We start from the raw sequence: 23,661 nt of genomic DNA on the forward strand, positions 1-23,661 counted from the left end.
TCTGAGCAGAATGTCCAGCTTTGTTCATGTCAGGATTTCAGCAGTAGTTTCTACAATGTATTGAGTTCTCATTCGGTTTCCAGGGTAGAGTGAGTAACACATGTATTAGAGTAAGATTGTTATGGATTTATCAATTAAATAGTTCCCAAAGTTTCAGTCATGATGGCTGTGGAAATTCTTGTCTACCTTGCACTGTTACTGCTTTTCTAATTCTTGTGAGGTTTCGTTGTGGTCCTATCTCAAAAGGAGTTTAGTTATAGCAATGAATGACCGTTCTCAAGACATCATAGTTTAGTATGTTTCTCTGTAGCAGATATCTGTGCTTCTGTGAACATCAGCCCTACTTCCAGAAGTGCACTGTGATACAGTCTTTTGTAATAGTGAAGCAAAACAACAGGAAAAGTAATTTAAAAAAAAAGGATAATAAAATGAAAGATACTGTAAAATAATCTCTACTGTCAAGAAGAAAAGATTATATGTATTCTTATAACAAGAATTTAAATGAAAAAGCTATTGAAGAGATGTGACCTTTAAAACTAGAAACTCTGCAGTGTTGTGCTTAGAATTAAGTTTGGTTTTGTTTTATTTTGATTCCAAAGGCGATACTGTAAATGCTGTTAAAATTGCCATCAAATCAATACTATTAGCTTGTTGTAAAATACTTCTGAATTGTTCTAGGATTTGTTTATTTAAACTAGTTCTCAATCTTGCATGCTTTTTTCAGACCACAGATCTCATTAGAGCATTACAAGAACTAGAAAACGCTGCCTCTGGGGATGCAGCAGTTCACCAGAGAATAGCTTCCTTGCCTATAGAGGTCCAGGATGTGTCCCTGTTAGACAGGATAACAGGTGAGGGTTGGGGGCCTGGTAACTGAAATGCTCTTCTAAGAATGTAATTGTATGTATTGAAATCACACTTTACTTGTTTTTCTCTGCTTACTTTTTAGATAAGGAATCTGGAGAGCAACTTTCCAAAATGGTAGATGATGCATGTATGTTGCTGGCGGATTACAATGGCAGGTTGGCAGCTGAAATAGATGATAGAAAACAGCTAACTCGAATGTTATCAGACTTTCTCCGATGTCAAAAAGAATTCCTTGCAGAGAAAGAACATAAACTGGAAGTGCGTAATGTTTTGTTTTAGTCCCTTCTTCACTAAAGCTTGTTCTTACAAATGGTTTTAGTTAGCCTAAACATCTTCTCTCCAAAGATAAATATTTTAGTGCTGTTATGTCTTTGCTTCCAGCACATTATTAACACACTGTTTGATTGTAGTGTTCTAAACCTACTACAGCAACTCTTTCTGCTTTTTTAGCTGTTCAGTCTTGATTATATCTACAGACTTAGTTTTAGTAGCGCAGATAAAAAGTCTTATTCCCAGTGTTACAAATTTAATTCTTCATAGTGTCATTTTCTTTCCATGCTCTTTTCATTCATTGTTGTCAGTCTTAGTATTTGCTAAAGGATAAGAATTTAATTCTAGGTTTCAGCACAACTTTTTAACCTGACTCAAGCATCCATTAAACACAGTAAAATGTAGTTGTAGCTTCTATGGCCTCTAACACAGCTGGTTATCAGCACTAGCACCAGCAGGACCAGACAGATCATATCAAAAGAAGGATGCAGGGTGAGCAGCATATTAGTAGCAAATGACCCCTTAAGTTATTCTGTTCTTTGCTGTTACCAGTCATTTGTTTTCCTTTCCCATGTACAACTGTAAAGCCTCCTATTGAGCATCCCACATATTTAGAATATGTCCATAATTCCATGTCAATTGCTTCTCAGTGCTAACTTGGGTATTACAATAATGGAATTGAGGCTGCATCATTTGGCAAGGGGAGATGTCTGAACAATCATGGTACCCTGTAACTGCAGCATATGTATATATGGTCCCAAAAGTAATTACTCTTCAGGTTTCATCATATATGCCTGTCAAGAATATTTTCTTTCCCTCATGGTTTCTTTACCCTTTTATAACTTCATAACTTGGATTCCGATTTTGTTGTGCTTTTGTTCCGGAAAATGCTGTTCACAATGTATTGGAAGTCATTGTTCAGATCAGTTGTATCATTCCTAGCCTACTCTTATTTCCTGACTTACTTCCTTTCCTCTATGCCTCACAGAAAAGCAATTGATGAAGGTTCTTCCTATCAACCTTACTGTGTTTATCCTGTGGGAAGAGTATCAACCAACTTCATGTAAGATAGATGGTATGCACAGTAGTGCTGATTTCAGTAGCAGCTGATCCAACTGTATTATGGAACCTGGAAGATTAAAGAACAGGAAGCGTTAAGCTTTTCATCACATGCCCTACCTTCCCTCTGCCTCTGTAAAGGGTTTGAAAGATGAGTTCGCGCAGTTTCAGTGAAGGGCTGGTTGTCTAGAGGCACTGACTTGCTTATGTAGCTCGTTACCAGCAATTACACTCTGTTCAGTTATAGTAGACTATCAGGATAGCGAGTTGCTCAAAAGAGAGGAACTTAGTCCTTCAGACAGATTTACACTTATGTAAAACAAGAGAGCTCAGTTTAAAAGAAATTAAAAATGGTAGCGCAGCTGTGAACAGATTCCACCCTTGTTGGTGTTTTCAGCTAATATAAACTAGTGTAATTTCCCAATGTTGCTAGATAAGACAATTCATAATTCTGAGAGACAGCAATTGAATATTACTGGGCTGTTATGGTCCTTCACATGGTTTATTGGCTGAATTGTTTAGACTGCTGAAGAATTTAATTCTAATACAGAACAGTTTCATTTTTGGACTAATTCGAGCTCTTTCTTTAAAAAGTAGGAGACAGTCCTCAGTATCTGTAGCAGTCTGTTTTAAACAGGTACACTGTAAGAATGTTTTTAGACTGATAAGTGTAGCATAAATATGATTTCCTAATACAGAACTACAAGCCAGGATGGTACCAACCCAGTTATTAATAAAGGCCTATGAGCCAAGAGTTTCAAAACAACAAACTTTAAATGAAGTTTAAATGGACTTTAAAATGAATTTTCAAACTAGTTCTGAGTAAAGTGACTTCATGCTCACTACCACTAGTGCTTTTTGGTTTTGGAAGTAGAGGCTGATAAACATTCTGAAGTTTTGAAATGCAAGATTAGGATGTCTTGGTGATATTGTCTGTATGGATTGTTGACTTAGCACATGTAGGATTTATTTTGGTGATTAAGAAATGGAGATGAAGCAAGATGAAGCAATCCTTTTTTACAGATTTGGGAAATTCCATGACTCAAATTGAACCTTGCTTCTTGGCTTCTCATTTGGAATAGCACTGGGAGAGGGCCTGTCACTTAATTCTTTGAGAATGTGTTTCCCTGAACTGTCTGCCCCTAGGTTTTGCTGTTCAAGTTTCATTTGTGGTGAAATTAATTTGTTCCATACAACCTTGTTTCTTGTGTTGGACTTCTGGCTATTCACACTTTCCCGAGTATAACATGGTCTCTCAGTTGTAACAGAAAGTCTTTATTTCTTCCTGAGTTTGTATCACAAATCTGTGAGTATAATGTTGAGATCCTACCTTACTGATTCCTTACCATACCAAAGCGGTATAGTAAGGAACAAGTGGATATATTCTTAGTTGAATCTAGAAATGTTACCTGCTGTTAACCTTGTTTAACAATTTGAATTGGAATTCTCAAAGAATTGTCAGTAGCTTGCAGCATTAGATAGAAGCTTTAGACCAAAATTTTCAGATCTTTTATCTTCTAAAGATAATTTAGAGGTAAGTAATTTTGAATAACCAATCTTTCCATGAGTAATTTTTTAAGAATAGGAATCTCTCTAATAGTTATTTCTGAAACAGAAGTGCATGATTCCCCTCAAAAGCAAGGTAATGTATGTGCTGAATCTTGACAGGAAGTTTTGGTAACAGGTAAATAATGTCATGTCTGCATCAAAAGCTAACTGTACTGCTTGATAGGTGGCTTTCCTAAGTATGTTAGGGGTAAGTAGTGTCATCTTTAAATCTTAAATTGTTTTCTTTAACATCTGTCTAGCTTCTGTTGCAGGTGGTGGACATGGACGCATCTTCTAATGATGTCACCATCCATTAGTAAACACATCCTGCTAAAAATAAATTTAAGAATCAAAATCTTGTATTGTCTGTTGTTTTTGAAAGCTTGAAGAGGAGGAATTCTGTAACTACTCATACCAAACCTCTGCTATTTTCATCTATATTCTCACAAGCATTACTGAGTTTATGCCTGAGATGGACAAGTATTTATCCAGTATCATTTTTTGTTCTTGAAGACTAAAATTTTCACATGGTTGTTCCTAAGACTCTCACATTCTTCCAGTGAAATAATTCAGAATTCCCAATGCAGAAGTTTGGGGGTTGCTTGCATTGAAGCTGCCATTTCCAAAAGGAGAAAGTTGTGAAAACAAGACTTTTACAGACTTTTGCTTTTTAACTTACACTGTTGGGTTTACATGATCAGAAATGAGAAGTGATGAATGTAGGACTTCTTCACAATCACAATAAAAAAACTTTCACTTCATTAGGTAACAGAGAAGGTGTGCTTTATAATTGCACTTAGGCCCCTTGAGAACCCCCCTCTAATTTAAGATCATGCTAAGGAGTCTTTTCCCTTCACTTTTGGTAGTTTTAAAATAGTATAAATATTGAAGGTTCAGTGTACTCTGGCTCCAGCTAGGATTTCTAGCTAGATAGGGTTCTGTCTATTAGAGAAAATGGAAGTTTTTGCAGAAATATTTTTCTGGAACACTTTTTTTTTTTTTTTCTGAAGCCTTTGATGACTAATACCATTCCTGTTTTCTACTACTTTAATTGACTTTTCCCCCTCTTTCCTTCTGTGTTGTATCTCCCACCTATTTCCCTGCCCATCCCCTAGTTTTTGAACAAAAATATTGTTTAGTCTATTGGTGTCACTGAAGTATAAAATGAGATTTTTATGTTATACAGGAACAAGGAATTGGATGTACATAAATTGATACCCAGATGGCTCATGTTCCTTTGATAAAACTGTCCTGTTATTCTAGAACTAATATGGCCTTAAAAATGAGGTGAACAAGAGAAGATCTCTAATGGGCTGTTCTTTATGTTCTAACTCTTCCCATCCTGCTGTGTACTAAATGACATGAACAAGATTTACTGTTCTCATGTTTCTTTGCATTTGCCTCTCCCTCCCACAGACTCTTGGATTATAGACTGAGTGGTCTCTTTCTAAATTTCAAGTAAAGGGATTGATAGTTGGAAATCTTAAGTGACCATGAACAGGTATGAGTAGGGGATCACAAGACACCATCTCACTTTAATTTTGACCTTATGGAAAGATGTAGTATTCCTACACTTAGCGTATAGTGGGTACGCAGTTTCTTACACACTCTTCCTATCAGTTTACCACTTTAAATTTGGGAACATCTTGTGACTAGATCAAAAATTTTATGAGAGAAGGGCTACTCTGGGAAGCCTGTTCTGATTTAGCAGTTTGCATTTAATTAAAACACTTAACGGTGCTATCTTGCATTTCTGATTTTCTACAGCTCTGTAAGCCGTATTTATATTCTTACACTCTCACACATCTGGTTTTAATTTTGGTTTCTTAGCATGTTGAGAGAATACAATAAGTTCAATGCACATTTATTTTATGATTGAGCTTTTATGGCTCCATATAGTTTGACTTGTCTTTCTAAAGGTTTTCATTTTGACTTTGAATTTTACAGATAAACAGCAAGCAGTTAGTCAGCCTTGACTTTAGTTCTGTACTTGAAAGACTTTTTTTTTTTTTTTTTCTCCTGCTCAGTTGACACTTAATGGTTTCAAATGTAGACAAAAATGCTAAGCAAACAGTTTGGGCTGGCGGTGGTATAACAGACCTCTTACCCTTAAGTTTTGTTTTACAATACCAATCTGGTATATACCAAATACCAGTTGTCTACTGTTGCCATTCACCATGGCCTTCATGTTATCACAGGGTGTAATGCTTTCCTTGCTGGCTTTATTTTTTTTTATTTTCTCTCTTTAAACCACTTATTCTTCCTTAGTATGTCACTGTGTCTGCTTTTTTTTGCTTAGTGACAGAGTACTTAGGGTAATATATTCCATTATGCTTTGTATTTTTTAAGTTCACTTTAGATAATTAGTATTTATTTCTTCATAATATTGCAGCTGAGCACCCAAATTATTTTACTGAGTTTTGGTTGAAGATGGATTTGGAGGGAGAGCCCTACAGTGCCTTTTGTTATCAAGTGAAGTTTGTTATGGAGCAACATTGAAGGTGATCTACAGCTCCATAAATGTGGCAGTAGTACAGTAATTCAAGTTATTCTGGAGTTGGAGCTGAGCAAACAGTGCAGTGGTTAGAGAACAGCTAGCTGGAACATATTAGGAAGTGGTTAGTCAGGTTCATCCAAACCCTGAAGGACTGTTTTGAGTATTTAAGATCTTCTGATACATGCTTGGTAACAGAAATAGTGGTACCTAATAGTGGTAGAAACAGACCATATTGTATGATCTCTTGACATGATGAACCATTGTATTAATTTTTGTTCAAGATTGCAGCTTCAAAAATTGAAGCTGACTTGGTAGTGCTTCCAGTTCAGGGAATATATGACTTTTACTGAAATAAATCTTTTGAGTCAAGGCAGATATTTTTGGGCTGAGGGGAGCATGACTGTGGATCTCTTTTTTTTTTTTTTTTTATAAAAAAGTGGGGAGAACCTTTGCTAAAATCAGTGGCCCAGTTCCAAGTAACTTGCACTGCTTTTGAGAGAAATGTACGTAGGAAGGAATTTCTTTCCTCACCATCAGGAAGGAAATGTAGGGTAAAGATCTCTAATGGGTCTGTTCTTTATGTTCTAGGTCTCCCCATCCTGTCTTGCATGAAATGAAATGTAATTCAGTAACAGGCCACTATGCTTAGAAATCTGTGTAAATTGATTGAAATCCATTGCTTGTAAGTTGACCATTTGAATGGCCATTTGAGAGGCTTTGTTTAGTGTACATGCTTTATTAGAATTCTACAGTGCAAATCTTTTACTGAATACCAGCATTGGGGTTGTGTTTAGTAAAAGCCAAAACTAAATTTCCATAGTACCAGTAGTTTGGATTATCTGCCCAAAGGTGACTCGGAAGAATTACGTGGTCACTGAAATAGTAATTTCTCCTTAATTTCTCTTTAAGGTTTATTTACTTAGACGTTAAGGTGATGGAATGTTTAAAATAATACATAGGTTGCATCTCTTAACTGCAGTGGAAGTAGGCCTGCTAAGTTTTTACTAACTGTTTTTACAGGTTGCTGACCTTTTAGATGTGGTTTTCTTTTTTCGATAAGTACTTTCTTCAGTGACAGGAGATAAACTTGTAGAGTTTTGTAGAAGTAATTTTTAAGACTAGAGTGGAGAACAGTAGCCCTTATGTCAAACACAACATAGCAAAGTCAAATGATCAGTGCATAATATAGTTACTCAGTTTATACCTGAAAGATTAGACTTCACAGCTCAATGTTGACATTCAGAGCAAAAAGACTTGAAGGCTTCCACCTTTTAAACTGTCTTTTCAGATATTTGAATATAAATCTTGGTTTTTCTAACAGGCTGAACAGGTTATAGGTTGTACTTTACTCATCCTTGTAAAATAAAAATAACCTTTTGCTTCATTTCATCACATTTTAAAGCATGGTCATCCAAGATACTCTGGTTTTGAAACAAGTTAATAAAAATGTTACAGCTGTTAATTTTTTTTTCCATTTAACCCTTATTTGTGAAGGGTGAGTTTTTTTAGCTTTCACTCTGCAACTGACCTGTTAGTTTTTATTAAAAGCGGGGAGAAAGGTGTATATATATGTATGAGATACTGCAAGATACCAGGTATTTTAATACCCTTGAGGTGTGTTTTGAATTCCTTATTATAAAAATAATGAGAGAAGATACTGGACTTGACTAGGTGGGACTTGCTGTTTGTGAGACTTCTAGCCAGAATGTTCCTGGCTATTGCCAGCCACAAACTATATACTGTTAACCAAAATGAATGGATCTATTTGTGTCATCCTCAGAAGAAGAAGTTTTGCAGGTATGTAAAACCTTGTGGAAACACCTGAGATGATGGGGAGTTAGAAAGGGAATAATCAGTGCTCTAACTTGCATTTCCTGAAGGATAGCTGTAGATTAGTAAGTGACTTTTCTATAGTGCATTGTGCAGTAGATACTTCCTTTGCTTTGATCAGGAGTTTGCTGGAATAAAAAGAAAACCTGAATATAAGAAATTTATGTAGGAAATACTGATACTGTAGTTCCTATTTATGTCAGTAGTAGCAGTTCAAACTACCTTTTCTGTGAGCCTTCATTTCCAACAGTAATACTGATATTTTTTACTTTTTTTTTTGTTAAAAATATGTTTGTGTCACTGGACCTAGTAAATTTAAAGTTTGTGGTGTTTTTAAATCTGTATTTTGAATATAAAGCAGAACTGTAAACCCTGCTTGTATTCCTCCCACACTTAGAAGCTTTTGGAATTACTTACTGAAGTAGATTTAAGCTCTAAATAGGAACATAAGACTGCACTGAATGGTAGGCAGTCATTCTAAGCAGGCTAAACATTAACCTTTCTGTATGGGAGTTACTAAGTTAACATTCATAATCTAGTTTCAAAAAATCCTTAATATTATGGATGAAAAGGGAGAGGGAGGGAAGGTGTTGGAAAGCTCTGCTCCACAATTTGAGATTGCTTGTATAAAAAATCTGAATCAAAATATGTTGCTTTAGCTAATGTGCTCTGGTAGTTTCACTTAATAGGAAAATAAGCCCATGTGAATATGAAGATCATTGCAGTTGCAGTCAAGTGCTGTGCTCCTTAGAGTTCTCTCTAAATAGTGTCCATGTTAAAGCCTGTGTTGTTAGGTTTATTTTTACAGTTTTAAATTTTTAATTTATTTTAATTTTTCTGCTATCACTAAGATCTAGAAACTTTATTATGAACAAGGGATTTTTTTGTCTAATGAGCTTCTATATGAAGTTAAAAATAAGTGCCATGCTCAAGTTACACTTTAATATGACCTATAACAGTAGTTACAGTCTTTGACTGCATTTTGATAGTGGTTTGCCTGGTTAATTGGAATGGCTGGTGAGAACTGCTTGTAGAAATCTCTGACAGAAGAAAGAAAAGATATGGTTAGAACCAACCTGCTTTTTCTCTGAGCCTCGCTAAAGCAGCACAATACAGATTTTATTCTACAGCAGACTTCTGATGTTTTCACTCAAAACCACTCCACTGTTAGAAGAAATTTGTGTAAAATCCAATGTAGAAGATAGTGGCACTCGTGCTGTTGTGAACAGAGCTGATACCTTTTGGAGAATTTAAATGTGCACAGCAAGGAAACAGTTTTCAGGTAGACAGCAATAGCTTTGAGACTGCATTTAAAGAAAATACACATCCAGTTACTCTAGATCTTGGGCAGAGTGCTCATATTTACCCCTGTTCTCACATCTATATAGGAAAATAATTCATCATCTTATGTAGTGGCCTGAGGCAGCAAATATTGTCAGAGCCTGTTAATGAAATGTGTGACATTTTATGTTGTATTTAGTGTTGGCATAGGGGAAAATAAGAAATGTTAATGTGTGCAAAGTGATTAGTAAGTATAGGTGCCATTTTTATGACAAAAACCAGTTTGCATTTTAAAAAGCATTAGTAGGGGTGAAGTATTTCTGGTTTGAATCAACATGTAGTGTGTAAGAACGCTGCACTTTTCCATGTGTTTTTTTGTTTGGGTTTTTTGGTTTGTGGGGCTTTTTTTGTTTTGTTGTTTGTTTGTTTGTTTTGTTTTTTTACTGTTGCTTTTTGGATTTTTTTTTGGGTTTTATTGATCTTTTTCAGTTCAGAGCTTTAATTTCAATTAGTCTACTACTAAGCCCATCAGTTATGGGTAAAATACCACTGGAAATAAGAACATTCAAGAATACATATGAATCTTTCATGACAGATCAGGATAATTTTTAATTTTTGTAATTCTGTTGTCAAAATTGAGCTCATTACTCAAAATGGAGTTAGCAGTTGAACTGCTTTAATCAGGAACCAGAGCTGTTTGTTTTCCTAGTTTAAATTCATTATGATCTTCTGTAATGGTGCTCCTAAACTAGTGACAGGGTTTATTGTGATTGTTTCAGACAGCTTCCATCTCTTCAGCTAAGGCTAAATGTAGAGAGCAGAAATACTCTTCAGTAGGACTCACAGTGAAACTGAATTTTACAAATCAAAATCACCAAACCACCACAATTACCCTAATGTCATCATATAGTGAACTTGGGGAATTTACTTCAAAATATCCAGGCTTTTAAAATAAAATCAGATAATTCTCATTCCTAAGAAGCATGGAGAATAGTAGTAGACCACTTCATGGTGCAGTAGGTCAAGAGCCACAGCTGAGAAAAGATGAAAACTGTTAGGTAGAATAACTCTTAGCTGGACTGTGCTGAAAAACCCAGTTCTTAAAAACTCACTATCTTTCTGTTAAAGGTCATTGATGAAATACAGAACTTTGGGTCATGTTTCCTTTCAACTAGTAGCAACTGTAATTTAGTTAGTACTGGCCTGATTCTGAAAATTAATCTCCCAAGATTAATGATAGCCTTTTTTCCTGGAGAATCCAGTCTGGAAGGCTTGCCTCCATACTGAAACACATGATGAGGTGTGAATCAAAAGAGGGGGAGAATTCTAGGACTTTCAGACAATGGTACAGCTGCCTTTCAGATGTGTTTAGTCTTGCATTGATTAGAAGCTGAGGTTTTATGATCACATGTATGTTTAGACCCATGCCCATTGGTTTGTTTTGTGGTTTTTCCTTTGTTTTGTGGGTTTTTCGGTTTTTGTTTTTGGGGTTTTTTGGGGGGGGGTTTGCTTGTTTGTGGTTTTGAGGGGGTTGTTTATTTTGGTTTTTTCCTTTTTTTTCCCCTAGCACCTTATTTCAAAATGTGTTAAGAAGCTGGGTTTCTTCATACCTGGATTTCTCTCACTAATTGGGGTATGGTACATGTGTCTGCAGAGTGTGGAGAACAACTTGGAAAGCGTGACTTGAGGCTGAGGACAGTGCTGAAACACCATCTCTCTTTGACTGTCTTTCGGAGCTGTCATCAGAAGTTATTCTGAGGGGGTGTGATGTAAGAGCAGTTGATGCTCTTATAGCAGCAGTGAGGAAACAATGTATCCCACAGCTTTTGTGCTTGCTTCAAATGTTTCTTAACCAGGAATAAATGGAAGTTGTCACAGGATACTCACTGATACCACTTTACTGATAAGTGTAAAGTGGTTCTTACACTTGCCTTAAAACTTTATTCTAAACTAAAAGAATAGCCAGAGTACATTTACTTTTGCATTCGAGTGGAGTGGTTGTGATATTTTTCAGTTTTGCCAAAAGTAAAGAATATTGTATAAGTGTAATATGCAGATGGTTTGAAATGGTGTGGACTAAAACGGATGGAAATAAGGAGAAGCAGAAAGCAGGGAAACAACTCAGGATGATGTACAAATCCTGTAAATGAACTCTATGTTGTCTTGGAATTTTGTTTTATTTATATAGTATGAAGATGTGTCTCTGACATAAAAAGTGCATAAAGTTGACTTTATTAGAGGGCAAAACATTTTTGTGATATTTCTCAGTTCCTGCTGTCAGAATTTGGCAGTAGAGGAGAGAGTGAATTGCTGTTACATAAGGTATTGTCCAATTTCCTGGGAGACTTGACTCTTGCAGTTATGCTGCCAGTCTTATCAATTCTTCCCTTTGCCAGGGAAACAGTCCTAATTATTTCACTCTTACAAGTTTGATAGAATTACTTCTGTGAATATGTAAAGAGGAGAGAGGCCCAGAGGAATGTTTCAGTAGCTTTTCTCCCCTCAGTCTATCCTAGTCAGCCTATGGGAACATGGAACCAGCCATAACTTCACTGCTCTTTGCCACAACAATAGGTGATGGTGATGTAGAAGACATCAAGTAATATTGGGTTGGAAAGGGGATAGTTGGAGGGCACACAGTGCCTGGGAGCTGCTGTGGGATGGAGAATTGGACTAATTGGGATGGAGTTAGGACATTAGGCACTACTGTGGGTGTAAAATAATGTGTGTAATAATAACATTGGAACGAGATTTCTCTGAGAGTAAGTAATGTAAGGAGCCAGTATTTGAGGTGCTTTCTCCCATACCACTAGCTGTTTTATTTTCTTGCCTGATTCAATATTATTTATGTTTTTTCACAAAAGCATCTTTATTTAATTATCTTCATCTGTGAAATTGGCATCACAGCAGGTTCTTATATTCTGACTAGGTTGGTGATTCAGAAATATATTATGAATTCAGATTGGCTATAAAACCCCCCAACCTTATGCACCTAACCATATTGTCTAAATAGTATACCCTCCTTCACATAAAGAAGAAAAATATGCTGTTACAACTTTTTGAAATTGAATAAGATCTTCATAATTTGAAGTAAGGTAGTACATATTTAAATGAAAACAATTGAAACATTTTTTTAGTGTCAAAAATGAATTTTGGTTACTTTCTGCACTTCTACATGACCAAACTGAAAAGGATCCACTTTAAGTCAGTGCAGTGAGGAGGGGTTTTTGAGGGCCATAGGTAGGAGAGAAATATATTGCGAAGTTTTAGGCAGAGACAAGTCTCTTATAATTTTGTTTGTGGAGGAATTAAGGACTCTAATGAGATGAAGTACTGTTAACGTGATCTAGCCCAGGCCTTCTCTCCGTGAATCAGGCTTATTTCTCAGTGCACTAGAGATACTTTCTCTCTCCATAGTTGTTTGTATTCCATAGCATACACATAATTTTTAAATAGGGCTGAGAGAGGAAGCTGAGAAGTAGGAGAAATGCCAGATGCTTTCTGAAATAAATGTAGACATTATTGTAGCTGTGAACCAAAGGGCAGGGATATTAATCAGTATTTTGTGATTTAGCACAAATCCTGAAGTATTTAAAACTATTTTTTGAGTCTCTGATTTAAGTGTAGGTTGATGTTAACAAATAGATAGAAATCACTGTAAAATTTAACTTTTGATCTTCCCAAAACTTAGGCATTTCCCTCTGTATTTTGGTGCAGTTTTTTTTCCTCTTCCCCATGTATCCAAACCAGATATTTATGTTGCACCTATAAAGGTGAGGAGAATTGGTTTTGTAGTCAGCACATGCAACAGTTTTAAAGCTTGGCTGCAAGCAGAATTTAGAGTAGAAAATGTGTAGTGGCTACTTAGTACATTGAAAGCCAGATTTGAAGAACAGAATTGAAAGTTGGAGATAAGCATTGAGCTCTGAGTTCTGCCTTTCTAAAGACCTTTATTTTAAGGTCAGTTCTGAAAATAGAACTTGAACAACACGTCGAAAGTAGCAATAAAATGTGAAGAGGCCTGGAGAATGAAGATTTACATCTGACTGTGGTCCTACAGGTTAAGTAGATGCTTATTTCCTCAAATGTTAGGTTGTCATGACCACTTTCCATTCCTAATTATGTATTTCTTCCTTTGTTTTTCTTCAGTCAGTATCAAAAGTTCATTTTACTCCAGCCCAATTACTTCATTGGACAGCAGAGGAGGTAGATGTCATTGTTTGTTTTTACCTCAGTTATTTATGCCTTTAAACAGTTCTCAGATTTTATGTGGAACACTGAACTCCTTATAATTTCTTTAAAGACAAGCCTCAGAACTGTCATGTTCTCAGTAAATGTGAGCCCTTTGATCCTGAAGAAGGTAGAAGGCAGGAGACAGCAGACGGTGTAACTCCCCCGAGTGTTACACTTGGCAGTATTTCAAATATACAAAGTTTTGTTGTAATTTATTTCTAGGTTGCTAGTAGCTACCAGAGTAGGAGGAATGATTCTGCAAAGGCAGTAAATATGAAATCAGTAATTTTCTGCATCACATCCCTATTTGCCAGTTATGACCCATCACTTTATTTCTTCTTTTGTGCGCTATCATTTATTCTGCATTCTTCTCAAACCATGGTCACCAAACCATCTAAGGAGACCACTGAGAACACTGCATTTAATAGAGAATCTCCTTTTTCCTTGTATCTCTCCACCTTGTCTTTGCTGTCCTACACATCCAGACTCAACTGTGAGAGCTGGAGCTCCTCATTGGTCAAGATCTCAGAGTATAAAGGTGAAGCCATGTTTAAATTCGTGATGTGTTCTAGAAACATAAAATTTCCCATACTAAGTCACGTGTTTTCTGGTGGGGATAATTGACATCCTTCAGCTGTAGTGAACCACAGGTAAAAGGTGGTAGCTGTAGCTTATATGGCCAGCATATTTGATAGAATTGGTGAGCTGTGCCATCATGAACTTTATTTTGGAGTATTTGTCATCCAGATAAAATCAGAGGTTTTGTTAAACTGATACTCACCACATAGCTTCCACAGACATACCTGTTTAGTCTTACTTATCTGTGATTCCATAATAACCATTGTTAAGAGATGCCAGTAGATCATGGTTTTCTTTTTCCTCATTTTCTGTCTTCCACTGACAGAACTTCTGTTGTGGTGAATTTGTTGCAATTTTTTTTGCTGCTCTTGTTTTTTAAAATGGTGGTACATTAAACAGTCTTTAGTTTTACATGACTTAAATCTAGGAGCTGTTCCACTGTAATTAGTATTTTATACACTGACTGTTTAAATAATTTAGCATGCCATTGGAAAGCCAGGCATTTCTTGTGTTTGCTGTCACACGTCATGTAGTGAATATAGAGCGCCATTTCCAGTAGAGAAAAATGTAATTTGGCATAGGACGATACTAGATGCAACTTCTGTAGTGAGAATTCAGTTGTGTGTATACCTGTTGTTTGTTTTCTTGGTGATAACACGACTGCTACACTTAGCTTATCTGAAAATGTAAGACTGGGAAGTCCCTATTTATAATACTCTTATCTGTGGAAGAAATCATACATTTAGCCTCGGGCTGAAAGATTGTGGATTAAAGCAGTGATGCAGGTGCAAACCCAAAGCAGAAAGTACAGACACTACACACAGATTTGGTTTTGAGAGCTTGCCTGAACTTTTTCAGACAACACATTGTTAAGAACCAGTAATTCCTGGTTTTCTGGATTTCTTCTTGTACAATAGTGCTGTCTTAGGACACAGCAGCAAGAAATTTAACATGACTAGGCTATCCTCCAGACAGTAGTGTTTAAAACATCCTTTAGTTTCCTGGCTAGCTTCTCACCTATAATTTATATGGATTGCTAATGCATTCCCTTGCTGCAGTGCCTGTATGGGGAAGTCATCCTAATGCCATTGAAAATGTAATGGGCAGCCTTCTGCAGCTGCTCTGTACCCATGTTCTCAGCGTTTCTAGAAGAGAGCACCTTGAAACTTTACCTTCTGGCTGATTAGTGTCTTCTGCTTTATGCAAAGAGAAGAATCCAGTTTTCTGGAACACCCAAGATGTTCCTTTTTTTCCCAACCCACACTCCACAACCCACAACAGTAGAGTTGTGCTTAGTCCTTGAGTCCCAAAAGGATGCTGCTTTATTATTTGGATAATGAGTGTTATTAATATTAGATCATGCAAGTGCTTTTAAGCCAGTTTGAAATTATTATGTTGATCCATATGTAAACCACAAAATTAGCATAACTTTTTTTCATCTCTTAACAGTTTAAGATAGAGAAGATTCCTGTCACTGCTGACTAGGAGCATCTCACTTATTCCATTAGTGTCCTCCATGCTCTGTGTGCATATACAACTCAGCAAATATCCTAGCCCCAAATCCTTGAAGCCATGCTCAGTATCAGCTGCGGTAGTCAGTGGAAAATTAATGTTCTTAGGCAGCATGATCAGAAAAATTGTACATGCTCAATGGCAGCTGTAGGTTTCAACCTTGTGATTTCTGTTAAATAGTAAGCAATAATTTGTAGGCTTCTGAGGGTAAATCCATATGTGGACTGTAGAATAATCTTGGTCACTTGAACTTTAGGTTTGGATTTACTTGAAAGTATTCATTGTCTTCTGGAGTCTGAATAGTCAACATACAGTTAGGTATATAACTGAAAGAGCAAGAGAGTTTACAGAAACTACTCTTAGAAAGACCAAGAGTAATAAAGACTGGGGTTCATAATGTAGGTTTTACAATATTCAGTTATAAAATAGTGAGTACAAACTCCAGATTTATGTCTTTCAATGTAAATGATAAAGGATTACCATTTAAATATATATTTTCTAATTTAAGAAGTCATACATCTATTACATGATTTAAGATTTAGGGAATATTTATTTTCTGTATGTGAGCCAGTGCCCAAGTTTCAGTAGGAGGAGATTGCTGGAAAATACTGAATTTCATTAGAGCTCCAGTAAAAACAAAGCTACTGGTGGAAAACATACATGCACAGACAAACTGTTGTGAGGGTCAGCAGGTGTCCTCTTAGTGGTGCAGTGGGAGGGAGGAATACTGTGCAATTCTGCAAATGCTGTGAGATCTAGAGCTCACTGAAATAATTCCTCAGGAGACATGTTCTTCATGTTCCTCAAAATGTTTAATGGCAGACAGGCTTCCTCTTATGCTGCTGCATACAGATGTACTTGTTAAAGCATATTACTCACTTTTTCCTGGGGCATGTGTGATTAACAGTGCTTTTTCTTCCAGCACTGGGGTACCTAGCATGCTTTTATGTATCGTCAGACAGCTTTTGCAATGTTGCACAATGAACTTTCTCCTTCAAACTTCAGTTCATTTGGAAACATAAGGAAATATGCCCTACACAGTTGCAACTTTCCACCTACACATGAATGACTGTGGGAGAGTTCTTTTGCTGTTTTCGTTTGATCCTGTGGTCTTGATTCTTTTTGATAAGGTAGCTATGAGCAAGTCACTTTCCCTGAACAGTGGCAAGAAGATGATTCTGGGTTTTGGTTTTTTTAGCTGTGGAAGTGAAGGAGAGATGTGTCCTTTCTGCTCCTTCAGCAGGTACCTGCCCTCTCAGCAGGGGCTCCTCATGCTGTGCTATTGCACCATCAAAGACCAGCTAGAGATGGCTGGGAGTCACTGAGGAACTCATTTGGTCTGTTGACCCCTTCTGTGATGCCTGGCTAGCCTGGGTTTGAGAGGTGTCAGTAGAGAAACTACGTTTTACTTTACAAGGCAAGCCCTTTAGAAAAAAAATTAAAAACTTGAAATGCATGCTGACTTGTATGGTTGCTTTTTTAGATGGTATATTTGTGTGCAAGTGTTCACATTTTATTGTAAGTCATGGCCAAATAGTAAATAATTTTGTCATGTTTCCCACCCTGTATAGGGAAATTTTCCATGACATTGTACTGCAGAGTGACAGAAAAGTGGCACACCCAGGTCTCATACTCAATCCCTCTACCTTGTGGGCAGGCTGGAAGCATATACCCAGATGGCATTTGTATAGTTCTTCATAAACACGCACTCTAGCCTGCCACAGATCACGTCCAGCACACCAGAAATCTTAAACAGGTTCTGACAGGTGGGTTTTGTTGTGCCAGCCAATCAGTCCAGCTCTTGCCTGAACGTCAGCTGCAGGTTCAGACCTGTTGGTTTTGTTTTCCTTGTCATCAGGTGATGGGTGTACTTTATTTTTGTTTTTCTTTCAAACTTCATATTTACAAGAGATCTGGAAACACGAGTCTATGGAGAGATCTGTCTTAAAGGTTTTAAGAAAAAGTAGGGGTAGAAAATTAATGGAAAAGTTTTTAACTTGCTATACTAGCCATGTATACTGGATTTATATTCAATTGAGTTTGCCACCATGTTAAGCCCTTTTCTGCAGCAAGAGTGCTGTTTCCATTACTACTTGTCTTCTTGTCTTGTTTTCTGAGAGAATTTGAAGCAGCTCACCAGTGAAATGAGACAGATGTAATTACTTTGCAATTTGGACAGCAAATATTTTAAAACCCTGCTTTTTAAAGACTTTGTCAGGAAAACCAACTTTTTAGAAGAGAGGTTGTACAGGTTCTTATTTTAGGCTGTACAACTGGAAGTAGAGCCTGAGGTTTTTTCTAGAACCCTTGGTGCAAATTTAAAGCAGTATCAAGTTGGTGAGAGCAGATTTAGTGTGAATAAGATTGGAGTGTGTGTTATACAAGTAACCCAGGATAATGAACTTCATGGAAATATACCTAAGTGACTTGCATTTTGATATGCAAGAAACACGTGCCAAAAAAAGGGAATTTAAGTGATTTACTACTTTGTATCATTCTATTTCTTTTGACACTGTGTAAACGTGAAGCACAAAGGAATTACTTGCATCATTTGCCTTTTTCCCACCAGTAACAACTCTACTGAATTGCTCATGATTTAGTTTGTAAGTATCTTAGTAGTAAATTACTGTAACAACATTTAACTTACTATGTTTGCATCATGACCTGATCTTCCAAGGTAATTTCATCCACAACTGGATAGGAATATACAAACATACAAAATGGAAAACCCCACAGATACTCCTAGAGTTCTATATAAACCAGGATAATGATTTTAAAGATCATTTTAGTGAACTATAGGTGGCTTGAATGGATGAAAGATCCTTTAGAAAGCTAAGATAATTTAGAATGAAATGATGTTGTAGCACTAAGCCTGACAAGTTCAAGAAGTGTTTGGACAGTGGTCTCAGGCACAATGGTGTGACTCTGGGGGATGGTCCTGGACAGGGGCAGGAGTTGGACTCGGTGATCCCTGTCGTTCCCTCCCAACTTACCATATTCTGTAATTTTGTGATTGTTAACCTCTGATACATGTTTTTTATCAGTACCTCACAGAAAAATGTGCATTAGTAGGGTTAGTGCAATCAGTAGGCTTTTGGGAACAATACAGTTCATAATGGGAAGGAGGAGTTGCAGAAAACAATATAAATGTCATTCCATGTCCTTTTTAATGTTGTTTACTTGTTCTGTGTTCTGCGCTCTCTAGAATTTTTTTTTTTTCCTTCTGGTTGCTCATAATTTCTTCCCTGAAAACCTCTTTTTACACATTTTTATTATAAAATAAAACCAGCTATTTGAGCAATTTGGAATTTGGTAAATAATGTAAAAACACGTGAGTGTGCCAAATTTACTGCCTGGAATTGGTTAATTGGTAGGGGACTTTTTCATTGTGAATTTTTCTCGGAATTGTTCTGTGCTCTCTATTGGTATCACTTTGCTAAGGCAGATTTTTCTAGTCATTTTAATACTAAAGCTTGTGGGCAAGCACTTTCTTTAAAAGCCTTTTTTTCTTTAGTTTTTTTTAATGATAGGACTTGTATCTATGTGTGTTTTTTGAGAATTTAGATTATGATTCTTGTTGATCATAGAAGAGGTGCAGTTTGCTTGCTTCATGCATAGTAGAGTTTTCACTGGGGATACTCCCACAGGGTGTATGAGGGGCAATTAAATCAGAATATCTACTGCTGCTGTGCAGTTCTTTTTTCCACCTTTACCTTTCTTATGCTCCCATCCCCATTGCTGAACACAGCACCTGAAATACCTATTTCACACAAAATGAGAGAAAAACATAAAAATCACCATGCAGCAGATCAACAATTTGTCTTACACAATTACTCTCATTAGTTGTGCAAACTATAGTTTCAGTTATCAATTGACACTGAGCATATTCAACTGCCATTAGGCACATCAGGCTTGGGAATGCTTATTTTTGAGCTGTAACTTAATGCTCCTCTTGAGAATCCAACCATCTAAAATGGATGGTTCAACCTACTTAATGAAGCTGTGAGAATAAGTTGACAAGTGTAATTTGAAGCTGTCTAGCTGATAAAATTCATTAGAATGTACACATATTGGATGGCCCATGACATTCTTTACTTCTTTTGAGAACTAGCCTTTAAAAATATTTTAAAAAGACATGTTGTTCAAGTAAGACTGTTCTGAAATTTTAAGGTGACCATCTTTCACAGCTCTTTGTTTGGGTTGGATAGGAATAATTTATGAACTTGGAAAAGACAGACATGAATCATTAAAAAGAAAAAGTATTGGAAGAACTTCTTCAAAATGTCCAAAACCAGTTTTGCGCAGCTAGACCGTACATTGATGATTTAAATGAACAAGGTCACCAGTATGGGCTCACCTGTAGCTGAAATTTGGGGTCCTGTATTTGCATTGCCTTTATTTAGTTCACCTTAAGTAAAGCTAACACGCAGTTGCAGATCAGTAGAATGCTTTCTCTTTTTCTTTCTTGCCCACAGATTAACACTGAGTGGTTCTATACTGCAGCTGCAACAGCTGTATATGTTATCCTACTTTAAGTTCTATGGATTGGACTGCTACTAGTGCTTAACCTTGCTACAATAAAACTAGCTTTTATGCTTCTACATTATGTAGATCTGTCTCTGACAAAGATCTGAGAGTTGTAACCTGGCTAGCAACAGATAAATCCCTACCTAGTGACCTTCAGTGTTAACTTTCATTCTCAGATTCCCTTTCATCTTCAAAATAAATACATGTAGTCTTAGCTTTACAACAGTTTCATACTTTAAGAAGATGTGTCTGCTAAATAATGAACTACACAATCCATGTTTTTGTGGTTCAACACAGCATTAGGTTGAGAGAGTTCCACATATGAAATCTGAAGTTGGAACTGAGACTGTCGTAATGACCTACAGGCAAGGGATGCGTGAACTGGGGAAGGTGCATCTGACACATCTGAATTTTTACAGTTTATATGTTAGGTACAGTAAATATTTGAGCCTGAAGACTTTACACAGCTGTTCTTAAATGCATTGCTAAAGGCATGCTTTTCTAATAGACCAACAAAATTCTTCACTCGTTTAAAATTCTTCTAAAATTAAATACTGATACCTTTTAATTTGTATTTCATGTAGATCGATCTGTGAATAGGTGAAACTTCAAGAAGTTATCTATAAACCTCCAGCCATTTAATTTTATTTTCTTATTTTCAAAACTTCTGCTTTATCCCTTCTGTGCCTGTGCAGAGTAGCAACTTGAGTATTGGAGCAAAATTGCTCAGAATTGTTCTGAAGTACTTGATTACTTATCATCAAAAGTTCTCCAATGCTTCATTCTGTCAGCCAGTGTTTGAAACAGTGTTTGAAAAAAGAATGCAGTATAATTTAAGCATCTCTTGGAAGTGTGTAGCTTTGAATTTATTACAATAGCTAAATAAATGCTGTATCAGATAATAAAACACAAGTAGATCAAGTGTAACCTCAGGCAGGCATCTTTAATTTCAGTTGCTGTTCATATCTGCTATCCTGAAATACTTTAAATTAAATCATAGTCCCACAGAGATTGTCTAATTAAATCAATGTTTTTGTATAGTAATTTATTTTATAAATTAATATTCATCACCCTGGACCTTTTATGATTGAGGGGAGATAAATGTAAACTAAGCCAGCCTAGTAATATCCCTGCTAATTAAGTTTACTCATAGAATCATAAAGATTGGAAGAGACCTTCAAGCCAGTCCAGCCCAATTGTCCATCCAGCACTACCACTGTAACCCCAAAACCACATCACTCACTACCAGGTCCAGGTGCCTCTTGAATGCCTTCAGGGATGGTGACTCCACCACCTCCCTGAAGGCTTACAAATCCTGTTTTGTTTTCTTCTATATTTCCAAACTTTGAGCAACCTTTTGGCAGCACAATCTTCAACAGAAAGGTTAAAGACAAGTTTATAATAAAGTAATCTGAAAAATTAGCTTTGAGATAAACTAATTTATGTGTTTTCTCAAATTATTATGAAATGGGGAAGAGCATGCATTTTGATACATTAATGAAAGTGAACCTGAATTTAATGAAATTACAAGCTGTTGGGAAAAAAAAATACTTTTAATATGCTCATCAGAGATTACTTAAAACATTACTAACTTCTGTGAAGATCTCTGCCAGAGAGATTTCCAGTGTGAGCTGAAGAAGACTTCTGCAATTAAAACCATGTACAGTTGTTCTCTAGGTTGTCCATGTGCTGCTTGGCCACTTGTTCTCTGTGAGAACAAAGAACTTCTTCTATGGGTGGGTTGTCCATGGCTCCCATGAGTCTAAATAATGGGGAGATGGGAGCTGATGGGTTTGAATGCAAAACTTGGATTATGGAACTTGGTGCCAGAGTCTGTGGAGATTAAGAAGGGATTTGAGACTAGACGTTGCAGTAAAGAATGGAATCGGAGATCAGCTGGCTGAGAAGGGAGTGAGCAGCCAGAAGGGTGTAATACCATGTAGGACTGAAATGAACTGGAATTCAATTGGACTAAGACAGTGGAAGCAAAAACTGATATAATAGATCTTATACAGATATTATATAGGTGAAGAATAGGAGCAGGCGAAGTATAGGACTGGGGAGAAACAGGTGTAAGTGGAACCAGAATTATAGAGAAAATGATAAAGGGAGACCACGATTGGAGAGGGAGCAATTTAAATCAGAATCAGAAAAGCTAGAAATGGGAAGGGTTAGGCAAAAACCAGTTGTGAGTGTTTGTATTGTGTCTGAATGCAGCTGTGATAGAAGTCTGAGAGGCATTGAACATCTTTCCTGGACAAAGGTTATTTCTAGGAGCAATGTTCCAGGAATGGAGATGGAGACAAGGAGTCAAGGCTGCAGTGAATGAGATTTGAGATACTGTTTTAGGCTGGAAGGTGCTGGACAAAAATTGCATTTTGAAGAAATAGGAAGAATAATTTGTGGCCACTGAGAAGGACTTGGCATTTCTGATAGTCACACTTCAGATGGGAAATGTCCAGATAAAATGCTTTGTTTCTATCTGCTAAAAGGAATTTGTGATTTGAAGGTCTGAACTGTATTCCAGTCTGTACCACAACATAACGCTTGATGGTAAACAAAGTCATATAATCAAGCTTTCCCCAGATGGTCACTAATTTAGTTTGTGGTTTTCAAACTTCTGAGTTCATTGCTTCCTGTTGCTTCATTTGCACACAGGCTGAGGAGTCTCTAACACTTTAACTTAGAAAATTCTTTGAGGTGTTAATTTCTTGGAAATTGTAAGTACTAAGAAAAATGGGATACCCAGAATTAGAGGATGCATTTAATTTTCATCTGTCAGCTCAAAGAAGGTTTCTGAAGAATAAATTATGTTTTGTAATGGTGAAACTTGCCATTAGAAAACCTCTGAGAATATTAGTAAAGCTATAGACAGAATAATGTGTACAGTAAGTAATGCATGAGGTGGTGTATAGAAAAAAATGGGATAAACAAAGCAGTAACTGTGTAGTTGCTCATTGCTTCAGTGCTGTTTACTTAGTTCAAAAAGTTCATTGGCAAGACCAAATGCAAAACAGTTAGATATTAACATATTTAAGAATTGAAGCTTGCTTCCAGAAATACCTTTTGTAGGAAGCAGGCAATGTTCAATGGAAGGTTAGCCAAGTCAGTTCTTTCTTATGCTTATCATAACTGTCCTTAGTTCTTCTACCTTATGTATGAAGCTTATAGATGTTGGTTCAGACTCCTTCAGTTATTTCAGGGTAAACACTGGTAAATAGGTTGAGATTTTAGTCATACTGCTGACAAATGAGAGCCATGCCAGGTTTTTAAAGACAGCACAAAATTGAACCCTGCTCACCTGTTTTCCAAGGTGATGATGATATTGAGGCTTACCTGAGTCCTATAAGTATAGTTGTCAGTCTTCCTTTCAGAAAAATACCCAGACTGGGTGAGGTAGAGTCTAGCAAGGTAGGGACTATAAATATTGTGCTTCTGAATTTCAGCATCTAGATATC

At 36.6% G+C, this 23,661-nt stretch overlaps 1 protein-coding gene across 4 annotated transcripts in view; it reads left to right on the plus strand.

Moving 5' to 3' along the window:
• Positions 1–23,661, plus strand: part of RPRD1A (regulation of nuclear pre-mRNA domain containing 1A) — a 43,788-nt gene that overhangs the window by 10,911 nt on the left and 9,216 nt on the right. Inside the window, exons 5-7 of one of the 4 annotated variants that reach the window (XM_015618889.2) lie at positions 725–851; positions 950–1,125; positions 2,126–4,106. In XM_015618889.2, the coding sequence (XP_015474375.1) occupies positions 725–851; positions 950–1,125; positions 2,126–2,137 (315 nt within the window). In that variant the 3' untranslated portion in view covers positions 2,138–4,106. Of the gene's footprint in view, positions 1–724; positions 852–949; positions 1,126–2,125; positions 4,107–23,661 lie in introns of those variants that run through there. The other 3 variants (XM_015618888.3, XM_015618887.2, XM_015618886.2) reach the window with 3 other exon arrangements.

Source organism: Parus major, chromosome 2, assembly GCF_001522545.3.
Source record: "Parus major isolate Abel chromosome 2, Parus_major1.1, whole genome shotgun sequence".
Classification (NCBI taxonomy): Eukaryota; Metazoa; Chordata; class Aves; order Passeriformes; family Paridae; genus Parus; species Parus major.